General features: G+C 48.6%; 1 protein-coding gene across 1 annotated transcript; it reads left to right on the forward strand.

The window, feature by feature from the left end:
* The first annotated feature begins 11,356 nt into the window (after nt 1–11,356).
* On the forward strand, nt 11,357–11,878 carry LOC122053661 (auxin-responsive protein SAUR71-like). The gene has a single exon (XM_042615661.1). It carries the CDS (start codon nt 11,406–11,408, stop codon nt 11,679–11,681), a length of 276 nt encoding a protein of 91 aa, XP_042471595.1. The 5' UTR covers nt 11,357–11,405; the 3' UTR covers nt 11,682–11,878.
* Nucleotides 11,879–13,687: the final 1,809 nt, after the last annotated feature.

Consider the following 13,687-nt stretch of genomic DNA (forward strand, 5'->3'; position numbering starts at 1 on the left):
AAAGCCTCCCTCTTTAGTTTATGAAGAAAAAGAGGAAGTGCATATTCACCCGACCCGATCGGAGGCCACGACGTTCGTTGCGGCCGATCTCTTCGAAGATATGGAGGAAACTTTCCGAACGCTACGAAAATATGGAGTCAAGCTAAACCCTCAGAAGTGCCTGTTCGGAGCAAAAGGAGGGCGTTTCTTGGGTTACATAGTGACTGAGCGGGGTATCGAAGCAAATCCCAGCAAGGTGAAAGCTCTACAAGATATGCCGCCTCCAAGAAATCTGAGGGAAGTGCAGCGATTGACCGGTCGAATAACTACTCTATCCAGGTTCATCTCCAAAACCGCCGACCGGAGCCTACCTTTCTTCAAAATCTTGGCAAAGCCACCAAGTTTCATTGGGACGAAGAATGCGATCGGGCGTTCGAAGATTTGAAGACATATTTGAATTCTCTCCCGGTACTAGCTAAGCCAGCTGCGGGTGAACCGCTTTGTATCTACTTGTCTTCAACAGAGCAAGCAGTCGGTTCGGCACTAGTGAGAGCGAGTGGAGAAGAACCTATATATTTTCTGAGCCACATTTTAAAAGATGCTGAATCTCACTACACCGGGCTCGAGAAGTTGGCTTTCGCTCTGGTCCTCGCCGCTCGGCGTCTTCGCCCATATTTCTTGGCTCATACCATCATCGTCCGGACGAATAGTCCACTGGGAAGAGTTCTGTTGAATCCAAAAGCGTCCGGACGGCTCATCAAATGGACTACAGAGTTGAGCGAATTCGACATTCAATACCAGTCCCGTTTGGCGATAAAAGCGCAGTCCTTGGCAGATTTTGTCACCGAAGTACAAAGGCTAGAGCCCGAAGCCATGTGGAAGATATTTGTGGACGGATCGTCCACTCGGCTCGGGAGTGGTATTGGTGTATTATTGCTGTCTCCCCAAGAAGAGAAGATGCATCTGTCTGTCCGGCTTGACTATAGAGCTACGAATAATGAGGCAGAATATGAAGCCCTTATAGCCGGCTTACAAGCCGCCCGGCATGTAGGGGCCGGACGGGTGATGCTGCATTCAGACTCTCAATTGGCCGCTCAGCAGCTCACAGGTACCTTTGAGATTAACAACGCTCGGCTCAAACTCTATGCCGAAGCCTTTGAAAAACTCAAGGCCGACTTCAGAGAGGTTATTATCCAAAATATACCCCGAGCAGAGAATCAAGCGGCCGATGAGTTAGCCAAACTTGCAAGCTCAATAACGCCGGTCGCCATCCAGCAGCCAATTGAACAGGTATCTTTGGTGGCGCATGTCGACCAGATGGAAGGCCTCACGTTTCCGAGCGACTGGAGGACATCCATCACGGAGTTTTTGCGCTCGGGCGCCACACCGTCCAATCGGAATGAAGCCCAGCTGTTAAGAAGGAGAGCCGGTCGGTTCACACTCATCGGCGATCAACTCTACAAGAAGGCCTTCTCTCGACCGCTGTTGAAATGCGTGAGCTCGGAAGATTCGGCGTACATCCTCCAAGAAGTACATCAAGGATCATGCGGAGGGCATCCGGGCGGACGATCGCTGGCTAAGAAGATCCTGTTAGCCGGATACTTCTGGCCAACCTTACAGGCAGACGCCACTCGGACCGTGTCGACGTGCCTATCTTGCCAAAAGTATTATAACTTCTCCCACCGACCGGCAGAGGAGATGAAGGCATCCACGGTCGCCTGCCCGTTCGATCAGTGGGGAATGGATATTGTTGGTCCATTTCCTATGACGACCGGGCAGCGGAAATTTTTACTGGTGGCAGTCGATTATTTTTCCAAGTGGGTGGAGGCCGAGCCGCTAGCCAAGATCACCGAGCAGATGGTCAAAAAGTTCATCTGGCAACACATCATCTGTCGGTTCGGCATCCCTCGCCGACTTGTTTCCGACAACGGGGGCAATTCACAGGGAAGTTGCTCGAAGATTGGTGCAAAAGCTATGGCATCGAGCAACACTTCACGTCTGTGGCCTATCCCCAAAGCAACGGTCAAGCCGAAGTAGCCAATCGGGAAATTCATCGTATTTTGCGCGCTCGGCTCGACCATTTGAGAGGAAGCTAGGTGGATGAAGTGCCGGGCGTCCTATGGGCCATCCGAACGACTCCAAAGGAAGGAACGAGCGTCATGCCTTTCCATCTGGTATACGGCGGTGAAGCAGTGATTCCTGTCGAAGTCGGCGTCGAGTCCGTCCGGATCCAGAATTATGATGAGGGCAACGCCGAGCGGAGGAACATAGAGCTGGATTTGGTTGATGAGGAGCGAGCCAAGGCGTCCGTCCGGCTGATGGCGTACCGTCAACGGATGAAGCAAAACTACAACCGCCGCGTAATCCCCAGATCATTCCAGGTCGGCGACCTTGTCTAGAAGAAAGTCAAGCCGGTCGGTGACGTCGGCAAGTTGGAAGCTCCTTGGGCGGGCCCCTTCAAGGTTATCGAAAAGCTCCGCTCGGGCGCTTATTATTTGGAGGATGAGGATGGGCGCCAGCTGGACCGACCATGGAGCGCGAATCATCTCCAGCCTTATCGAGCTGGGTGAAAGGTGCACTGATGTAACTCATTTTTGTATATATTCTGGTCGCCCATGCCCTTGTAATGCAGGAAGCAAAATTGATTCAAAGGATGGCTAATGTGTTCGTCGAGCGGCTGTGTTAAAGTTAGCCTTTAAGACCGTCGAGCTCCGACGTTAAAAATCGAGAGACGAGCCGACGTCTATAAATCTTCCGAGCGGAAGACCGTCGAGCTCCGACGTTAAAAATCGAGAGACGAGCCGGCGTCTATAAATCTTCCGAGCGGAAGACCGTCGAGCTCCGACGTTAAAAATCGAGAGACGAGCCGGCGTCTATAAATCTTCCGAGTGCCGAGCCCGGCGTTAAAATAGCGAGCCAAGTCTCTGAAGCGAAGACCGCCTCGCCGCTCGGTAGGGCGTAAATCATTAGCGTTAAAATTAGCCTTAAAGGCCGTCGAGCTCCGACGTTAAAAATCGAGAGACGAGCCGGCGTCTATAAATCTTCCGAGCGGAAGACCGTCGAGCTCCGACGTTAAAAATCGAGAGACGAGCCGGCGTCTATAAACTCCCGAGCGGAAGACCGTCGAGCTCCAACGTTAAAAATCGAGAGACGGATCGGCGTCTATAAACCTTCCGACCGGAAGGAAGTCGAGTTCCGATGATAAAATGCGATGTTAAAAGACGGGCAGCCGGAGCCTGTAAGGCCGTCGGACGAATGGCTCTCTGCGTGGTCCTCGGTTAAAAGGGTCGAACTGTGATCGGGCCAGCTGTAATAGTGGGAATGAAGCCATCGTATGGCCGGGCGGCTCCTTTACAAAATGTATTTTGACGCGAGAAAATTATGGCTGAGACGAAAGTTAGAGATTGGACGCTGGTCGAGCAAACAAATAACAAAAGAAAAAATTCATTCACGCCGAGCGGCGAACAGACAAAATTTATAATATTTGCCCCGAGCGGCAAGCATACAGAAGATCGTAGATCCTTGAAAGAAACTTCACAGACCCTCATTCACAGTCATCGAAATTAAAGAGAGAGTCGGGGATGGAGCCCATCATGGTCGCTAGATCTTCGGAGGGGACGGACAGCTCGGCGGGTATGTGGCCCTTGGTCTTCATGTAGTCCACCGCCACTTTGATCGCTTCTTCAAAGGTCAAGGACAGCTTATCGCTGAACTTTTCACCAAATTCATCCGAGCGGACGTATGCTTTGCACGCTTCCGCCGCCCGGTCGGGCTCCCCATTTTGATATTCTTTAAGAGTGGCTCCGGAAGCGTCAAGAGCCGCCTGGAGATCTGTCAAAGCCCCTTCCGCTTTAACCTGATCGGCCGAGCGACCCTCCTGTTCAGTCTTCAGCAAGGCGTCCAAGTCCTTCACCCGCTGCTCTAACCCCCGGTTCTCTGCCTTCATCATATCCATGTCATCGTTGACTTTAAGCTTCCGGGTGGTCGCAGTCTTTATTTCCTTGTCCCGCTGCTTGACCAAGGCTTCGAGACGGGCCACTTCGCTCGTCAAGCCGGAAGACTTACCCCGTTCGGCTTCCAGCAACCTTTTGGCCTTCTCCAGAGCGGTCGTCGATTGTCTGCTTTCTCCCGCGGCTTTGAGCTTTTTCAGCTCGTCCTCCAGCTCGGCCAGTCGATTGCTGATGGCAATCTGCTCCACCCAGTTCTGCGGACGGATATGAACAAGTTAGAAACTCGATCCAAAATAACCAACAAAGCAAAAGAACATATCCCGGTCACCTGTTGTAAATTGCTGTCGCCGAGCTGACCAGGAGTCATCATGGCGATTCTGAGCCGAGCATCCTCCCAGGCTTTGGCGAGGGGACCCGTGAGTGTGATTTGCTGCTCGGGGACCACCGGCCGATCAGCGGCCGCCATGTATTCTTCCGACGGGAGGCGCATGATGGTTTTTATCAACCTTGGGCCGCTCGGATCACCCTTAGACGCAGCGGCCTTACCGGACGGCTCACCGGTGGAGGAAGAAGGACGGTCGCCCAACCGCCTAAGACGCCGCAGTGTTCGGGGAGGACTGGAGGGCGGCACCTCGGAGGTAGCCCTCGGAGAGCCGTGCGGCGTGGGGATATTCTCTATAGAGACCGTCCCGGATAGCACTGGAGCTTCATCGCCCCGCTCGGACTGCGGTTCATCAGATGGAGTTGGTTGAGATGCTGGCTCCGGCCGTCTGCGCTTCCGAGTTGCCAGGGGAACGTCGTCGGCCGAACGGCCCTCTACCTCGATTTGAGTAGAAGGCTCTAGATCGCCCGCAGCCTCGCCGAGAGAGGCAGGAGCGTCTAAGGCTTCGGGGACACCCTGAGTCCCCTCATCTTCTCCACCGGCCGGATCAGCTGAGGCCAAGTTCCGTTCGGCGACCTCCTTATTCTTGGCCGCCTCGATCTCAGCGGCTCTCAATTTTAGTCGCTCGGTAGCCTTGGCGCGCCACATGACTTCAGCTGCAGAAGCAAAGAATAAATCAGTCAGAACAAAAGAAACGGGAAGATAAGAGAACTTACTCATGCTGTAAGGCAGATCGGCTGGGATAGAAGACAAGCCGAATAGATACAGTACTCCCGGAAGGAGCAGCTTGTCGATGTGATATCGCTGGCCGACCAGCCGGTCGGCTGCATGAAGGTAGGCCGGATCGCCCCTGAACTTGCCGAGCTCCGGTTGCGCAGCATCGCCGTTTGCCATTTGATACGAAAGGTCGGTAGCTCGGGGAAACGCACGTAGAAAAAGTGCTCCTTCCAATGTTTGTTGGAGCTCGGCATGTTATCAAAAAGGATGAAACCTATCCTAGATTGGAAAGCAAAAGTACCCCATTCGGCTTGCTTGGGGTAGTAGAAGTAATGGAACACTTTGGGGTCTAATGGGATGTTGTTCAATTTAAAGAGAACTACCACCCCGCTCAGCAGCCTAATGGAGTTCGGAACTAGTTGGCCGAGCGGGATGCGAAAATAATTGCAAACTTGCAAGAAAAACTTATGGGGTGGAAAGCGTAGCCCGGCCAAAAATTGGTCTCGGAAGAAAAGAACGGTGCCGGTCGGCGGTTCATGAGGCCGATCGGCGGGGGTGGCTAATACTATGTGGTGGTCGGAAGGGATGTCGTAAGTCCGAGCGAGGCGCAGTGCGTCCTCTTCGTCAAACCGGCTCTCCATGGTCGTGTACCAAAGACCAGGAGCGCCGGCGGTCGACTGGGAAGTGCTAGTCATGGGCGAAACGCAGTAAGAAATACGAGGCAAAAAGAAGGGTTCGAACAAGAAAGAAAAGGTGGTAGACTTGAAGGGGACAGCTAATAGAAAAAAGAAGGAGGGAGCGAGGAAAAGGAAGGTTTACGAGCAAAAGGGATGATCGAAAGGGGCCTCGGGGTCGTCGGGGAGCTGAAACACGAGATCGCCGGAGCAGAGAGAACAGCGGGAGGACGAAGGTCGATGAAACAAGAAGGCGGCGGAGAGAAGAGGCCGCGAGATTTATAACGTTAGCCTCGTACGGCCTTAGACGTCCGATTCAGGTCGTGAAGAACGAGGTCATCATCCAGCCATTCATTTCAAACGGCGGCTGTCCCATCGGAGGTAACGCCACCGCCATACGCTGACAAAAGCAAGATCGCCACGTGTCAGCAGGATACAGGTTACATTTAATGAGCGCCCCTTACCGCACGCAGCGCACGTGATTGGCGGTAAAGGAGAGGATTCGGCAGGGATTCCGAGGGAATACAAGACAGGGGCAAGACACCGCCGACCGGATGAGCATTCCTATGCCTGGCCGAGCGGACTAGTGTAGCGGCCGTTACTCAGTCAGATCGGCAGTCCAGTCAGTTGGACTTCGTCTCCTTCGACTAGACTTGAGGGGGAGGCAAGTGATCCGGCGGTTAGAACAGGGGACCCCCATTTTGAGGGGTCAACGCCAAGTGGGAGTCGAAAGGCTAGGTGGTCGACCGGAGAAGGGTGGGCCTACCTCCCGACCGGCCAACCGATGAATAGCCGATAGCAAAAGGCGCCCTGACAGGGGTCGGGGTTCCGGCACTCGATTGAACAGTAACTAAGGGCCGAGAGGAAGTCATGCTCGGCCGAAGGCATAAGGTAACATACTGCTAGCAGTCCCTACATAACACCTTACCGAAGATCCTCCCAGCATACCGATGCAGACGGAAGGTCGGACGTGATGTGAGTGTCGTCCGGCCGGGCGTAAGATGAGTGCCGGCCGGACGGACGCCCCGTCCAGCCGGCCGGCCGGACGCCCCGACATGGGGTAGGGAGAGAGGGACAAGGAACATCTTATGACAGATGTCAAGTCCTATGACTAGGCCATACTCCAAGTCTGGAGATGAGGTGTTCTGCTGTCCCATCGAAGACGTGCCTGGACTGTAGCAGTATGGTGTCAGGTAAGCTTTTTGACAAACACATACCGAGGTATGGGCTAAGGACACGTGTTCGCCTCGGTAGGTGTGCGTGAGCTCTTTCACCGCTCTATATAAGGAGCCTTATACTTCGCCGGAGGTACGCGTCCTGATATTTTTGGAGCCACTTCTTCACTGTTTGCTTGCCTGACTTGAGCGTCGGAGGGTCGCCGTCGGGAATCCCTTCCCGGCCCGACTTCTGTGCAGGTTCGCCGGAGGTTCGTACGACCAGTCGTCGATCTACGTCAGCGACCCGGAGAGCGCCACGTGCCCAGTGTCCGTTGATTCAGCATTCGGACAGGATCAATCTACAAAAGTGATAAAGTATTTATTACCATCACGTATTGGCGTACCGTTTAGGTCGCACACATCAGTGTGGATTAGGTCAAGTAGTTCGTTACTTCTTTCAATATGTTGAAAGGATGCCCTTGTCATTTTCGCTTCAACACAAATCTCACACTTGTGTTTTGGGTCAAGGTGGAATGTAGGTATTCTTTGCATATTAATTAATCTACACAATACATTGTAGTTAACATGTCCTAGTCTACCATGCCACAAACACGAAGACTCAAGCATATAAGTGGAAGAGCTTTCAGTTTTATTTATCTTAGGCATAATCGTCATTACATTGAGCTTAAACAGTCCATCAGATACATAGCCCCTTCCTACAAACACTCTATTTTTGGACAATACAACTCTGTCCGACTCAAAAACAATGCGAAAGTCATGCTTGCTTAGCAGTGATCCGGACACTAGATTCTTCCGAATCTCCGGAACATATAGCACATTGTTCAAAGTAAGTTCCTTGTTGGAGGTCATCTTCAGCACCACCTTTCCTTGGCCCATGATGTTCGAGGTTGCTGAGTTTCCCATGAACAGTTTGTCTCCAGTGACTTCTTCGTAGTTGTGGAGCAACTCCTTGTTGCAGCACACATGTCTGGTGGCTCCAGTATCGATCCACCATTGGCGCGAGTTTGAATCGACCAGGTTCAATTCTGAGACCACTGCGCAGAGGTCGTCCATTTCTGGTCCCTCGTTTAGGTTGGCCTCTTGCTTCTTCTTCGGCTTCTTGCACTCCGAAGATTTGTGACCCACTCGGTCACAGTTGAAGCACTTTCCGGAGAACTTCTTTTTGTTGATGCCTCCTCTGGGTCCCATCTTGGAAGATTTAGGATTCTTCCGTTTCAAGCTTTGACCGTGCTCGACCACGTTGGCTTTCACAGTAGCCTAAGAGAACAGTTTTCTCTCTGAACTCTTGTTATCTTCTTCGATACGAAGTTGAACAATGAGTTCCTCCACATTCATCTCCTTCCGCTTGTGCTTCAGGTAGTTCTTGAAATCCTTCCAGCCGGGAGGCAGCTTCTCAATGATAGCAGCCACCTGGAAGGTTTCACTCAGAACCATCCCTTCTGAGTGGATCTCGTGCAAGATCACCTGAAGCTCCTAGACTTAGCTAATCACTGTCTTAGAGTCAACCATCTTGTAGTCCAGGAATCGGCCCACGATGAACTTCTTGACCCCTGCATCCTCCATCTTGTATTTCTTATCCAGGGACTCCCACAGCTCCTTAGCCGTTTTCTTATTGCTATACACAGCGTACAGCGAGTCGGTAAGGCAGTTGAGGATGTAGTTTCGACAAAGGAACTCAGAATGAGTCCATTATTCCATTGCACTGATGGTCTACGCATCAGCATCCTCAGCATGCTTGGGAGGGTCCTCGGTCAAGAACCGAGCCAGGTTGAGCGTGGTTAGGTAGAAGAGCATCTTCTGCTGCCACCTCTTGAAGTTCAATCCACTAAACTTCTCTGACTTTTCCCCATGGTTGATTGACACAGTTCCAATCGGGGCGGAGGGGGCTTGCACGTGTTGAGTCTGTTGCACCTCAACATTCCGTTCTGTGGTCATCTCAACAGAATCGAGTCTGATTCAAGATTGTTAGAAAATACAATCTGTTATCGAAGATTTTGGGGAGTTAGTTGAATTTTAAAATTACACAGAATTTAAATTCAACTTACAATAGAGATGACCTGAGTGGATGATCTCAGGCTACCAACAGGGGTTGGTTTCTGTTACGTACAGAAGAGCGGACTGAGTCGCCGAGCGGGCAGATCAGCCGAGCACCAGGTCTGTGTTGCAGAGCGACTTGAGCAGGTCTGTAGAGCGACAGAGCATTTGCAGAGCAGGTCTTGACAGAGCAGTCTTGACAGAACAAGTTTTGATAGAGCAGTCTTGACAGACTAGTCTTGATAGAGAAGTTTTGATAGATCTGGCGAGTAGACAGGTCAAGCGAACAGACTGGCCGATCGGGTGGACGAAGAGACCGACCAAAAAAATTGACCGAGACTTGCGAGAGTTGCAGTTTCCTTAAAATAGATTCGCCCCCACCTCCGGCTATGCTTCGAGCCTTACTCGGGTCATCTATTTCCCAAGATACAACGGTTTGACCGTGATCCCCACTAAGCACTGGTGGCGACGAACTGAGTGACACTCGATCGCTATCATGGACACTCTACCGAGCTGGAGTAGCATGACAAAGGAGGGGAATGAGGTGAATAATTTTTGCTTGCTTCACTACGTGTGTACTTTCTGCCTGTGATCACAGCCTCCATATATAGGAGTAGCACGACTGAGCCTGTGTACTTTCTGCCTGTGAGTGACAATTAACGACCATTACTAGTCGAGCATTCTGCATTAGTCTCAAACTTAATGCATCTGTTACACAGTAAAACGTTGATTGTTCCACTTGGTAGAATTTTGTCTTGATCGATCCAACAAAGTCGTGCATACACACAAATCAACATGGTTCAATGCAATCCAAGCCCTAGATTTGCGCACTCATACATTAGAGAGAGTCTCTCCCCATATATTTGTTCACATCCTTAATGCATGTGAATCAATATAAATCAACCAACAAGTCTTGAAGCTTCTTATGTGGGACTAAAGTCTCATTCACAATGAAACTTCTCTTTTCTTCCACCTCTTCTCCATTCACATATTTAACATTTTAATAATATTATTTCTATATATTAATTATATATGTGTGTTATAATTCAATTTTGATCCGTCAAATTTTGACTAAATAAATTTACCGATGCAGTTCATTCCAGTAAAATATGATAATCCGCATTTTGGGTCCCTTCAAAATTATCTCGTACGATCTATCTAAGAAAATTTAAGAAATTTTGTTCAATCGATTCTATAAATTATTACCGTACACCACGTCCATTGAGCAGTACAATTCGTCCTTTCCTCAAATAGTGGATTCAATGAAACACCACACCGGCACCTCTCAACGTTATCTATAAAAAGGTAAATATAGATCACGAACAATGCATTTCACGTTCTTTTTTAAATTCTCCCAGTATAATTTTTAATTCTCTGGATGTTGAAGGCTCACATGGGCACATAAATTGGGTCATCAATCAGACACATTATAATTGACTTCGAAGAACTCATTCACATGTTAGTTTCCTTGTTGTTCTTTCAAACCTGGTTTTTTTTTTAAAAAAAAAAAACAATTGCTGCCACATTTCAGAGTTTCTTATGTTAAGCACTTAACTTTCATAATATCAAAAATTATATTCCTCCTCCTTTCACTCAATTTTTTTTAATTATTATTCACCTTAAAAAAAATAAAAGAACAACTCAGTAGAAATGGAGCCAAGAGCTAAAATTTTAAATTAGTTAACATTTTATATCCCAAACTTAATATTAAAATGAATCTCATGGTATGAGAAAAAAAGTCCTCAATTAATGTTGAGATTGCATGATTACACTACGTGATGTTTCCTAACAAAAAATAACCGCCGAGTTTTAATTATAAAAAAAAAAGAGAAAAAACTAATCAATTATTTGAGTTTTCTATATTTTATTGAACTAAAAAATTGTAATAGATTAAAAGACCAAAATAATTTATCTAGGGCTAAGTCCAATAAAAAATAAAGCACGATACATATTACTAACTTTAAAAAAAAAAAAGCATGGGTTGGAGCCCACACTAGTCTTTGTGGTTGCTCCATCTCTAAAAGAAAGTTTTAGATAAAATTGATTGATGGATTTATAAAAAATTTAAAATTTTGAGTTTTTTAAGTATATGAACTTATTAGTAGATTAGTAAATATCATTATCATAGTTTATAATAAATTTATGATAAATTTTATCAAGTCTTTACCTATTTAAAAATGTAAAGCTGTGATATATATTTTCCGAATCAAAATTTTTTTTTACCGTGTGAATATCATTGTCCGAAACTTTATAATAAACTTGTGAACAAGTCATAACAAGTTGAAAACACGTGCAGCAATGGTGCCTGAGTCAAACGCAACCTAACAAAATCCAATAAAATACATAAATCAATGCAACAATGATGCCTGAGTCAAACGCAGCATGTTCTTCATCTCTGCGTGTGAATGAATTTCCGACTGATGGGCTGCATGCAGTATAAAGCCAGGGACTGGGAGGAACCAGGCGGCGGCTGAGACCTGTCCGTTCGCCAATGAGGAAGCAGCAGCAGCAGCAACAGGGTGAGGCGGCGGCGGGAGAAGAGAGGGCGCCGCGCAAAGGGCATGTGCCGGTGCTCATTGGGCTGGGGCAGGAGCTGCGGAGGTTCACGGTGAGGGTGGAGGAGCTGAGGCACCCGAGCTTCGTGAAGCTGCTGGACATGGCGGCCAGGGAGTTCGGGTACCGGCAGGAGGGAGTGCTTAGGATTCCTTGCGACGAAAAACGATTCAGGCAGGTGATGCAGGAGATCACCGGCAATCCTGTTCGATAGAATGCCTCAGCGAGATCGGTTGCATTCATCCAGTAAATTCCCATTCTGTATATTTCAGATTGAAGGAGTTGAGAGTAAAAAAATAAAAATGGATAAACATTTATTTTTATTTTTATTTTTACCTTTTCATCTCATTTTTTTTTCTTCTTAAGATAAAAAATGTTTAATTTATTTGTTTAGATATTTATTTCAACGTGGATGGATATTATTTAATTTATCTTTTTACTTATTTTAGTACTTATTCTAATGGATAAAAAAAGGGAAACAACAATGGTCTTCCTTAATTTGACCATCGAGATTTAGCTAATAAACTTCAAATTATTTTTAAAATACTATTATAGAATTTAAAGTAAATAGAATAAATATGGTGATCCCGTCCGGAAGCTGAGTCGAATGGAGGCGGGTCTTGGTGTATTAGAAGTTGACGGAAAGTCGTCGCAGCGTCTGATCTACCTAACATCCCTCGGAAAGGTTTGCACGGACGGATGACGAAGGAAGATGACCAGGATGATGACAATACGGCTCTGCGCACACTCAGACGAGCCCACGAGTCGTTAGAGACCAGAAACCAGGGAAAAAGTCCCCGGATCAGGCCCTCCGACGCTCAAGTCAGGTACTTTTTTCCCAGAAAACACAGAGAAAGGACGAAAAGTAAAAACTAGTGAGAAATGACGAGTGAGTGTACCTGCATAAGGGACAAAGCATCCCTTTTTATACTGCAACGGATATTTCTCGGGTCTGGCGGGTGTCAGGGAATGTCGGCTGTCAGGCTTTGTCTGATGGTGAATGACACGCGGCACCTCCTCATAGGCTGGCAACATAACTAAAGGGGTAATGAGCCCCGACTATTAGCATATTCCCTGACACACTGATTAGTCTATGACATTCTCTGACAAGCAGTTACGATTCCCTGGCTTGTTTATCCTGTAGTGCCTGGACACTAGGTCTGCATTCCATGATCTGTACTCCGACCTGCTTCTGTATGCTATTATCCGTGGTTCGTATGTCCTGACATGTACGCCAGGCCTGTACCCCAACCTTCCTCCGCTGTTATCCATGACCTGTACGTTCCGACCTGTACGCCAGATCTGTATCCCGACCTGCTTCTGTCCGCTGATATCCATGGCCTGTACGTTCCGACCTGTACGCCAGGTCTATATCCCGACCTGCTTCTGTCTGCTATTATCCATGGCCTGTACGTTCCGATCTGTACGGCAGGTCTGTATCCCGACCTGCTTCTGTCCGCTGTTATCCATGGCCTGTACGTTCTGACCTGTATGTCAGGTCTGTATCCCAACCTGCTTCTATCCGCTGTTATCCATGCCATGTACGTTCCGACCTATACGCCAGATCTGTATCTCGACCTACTTCTGTCCACTGTTATCCATGGCCTGTACGTTCCGACCTGTACGCCAGGTTTGTATCCTGACCTACTTCTATCCGCTGTTATCCAAGGTCTGTACGCTCCAACCTGTACGCAAGGTCTGTATCCCACCAGGTCTGTATCCCAACCTGCTTCTGTACGCTGTTATCCATGGCCTGTACGTTCCGACCTGTACGCTAGGTCTATATCCTGACCTGCTTCTGTCCGATGTTAACCATGGCATGTACGTTCCGACCTGTACGCCAGGTCTGTATCCCGACATACTTCTATCCGCTGTTATCCATGGCCTGTAGGTTCCGACCTGTGCGCCAGGTCAATATCCCGACCTGCATCTGTTTACTGTTATCCATGGCTTCTACGTCCCGACCTGCACGCCAGGTCTGTTCTACGCTAGAGGCCTTCCTTTCCTAGCCTTTGCTTAGCCTGTGGGCTCAGTCCTTAGCTGTGTTTGGCCCGTGGACCCAGTTCTTGATCGCTATCAAGGCTGACTATTGTCCAACTTGTAATCCTATCCTTTGACCGCCCCGTCAGCTAAGACTTTGACCTTGGCCACGCAAGCTTGACTTCTGACCATCACGGGGGTTGAACTTCTGACCTCCACGTAAGCTTGACTTCTGACCAG

Source organism: Zingiber officinale, chromosome 3A (genome assembly GCF_018446385.1).
Source record: "Zingiber officinale cultivar Zhangliang chromosome 3A, Zo_v1.1, whole genome shotgun sequence".
Taxonomy (NCBI): Eukaryota; Viridiplantae; Streptophyta; class Magnoliopsida; order Zingiberales; family Zingiberaceae; genus Zingiber; species Zingiber officinale.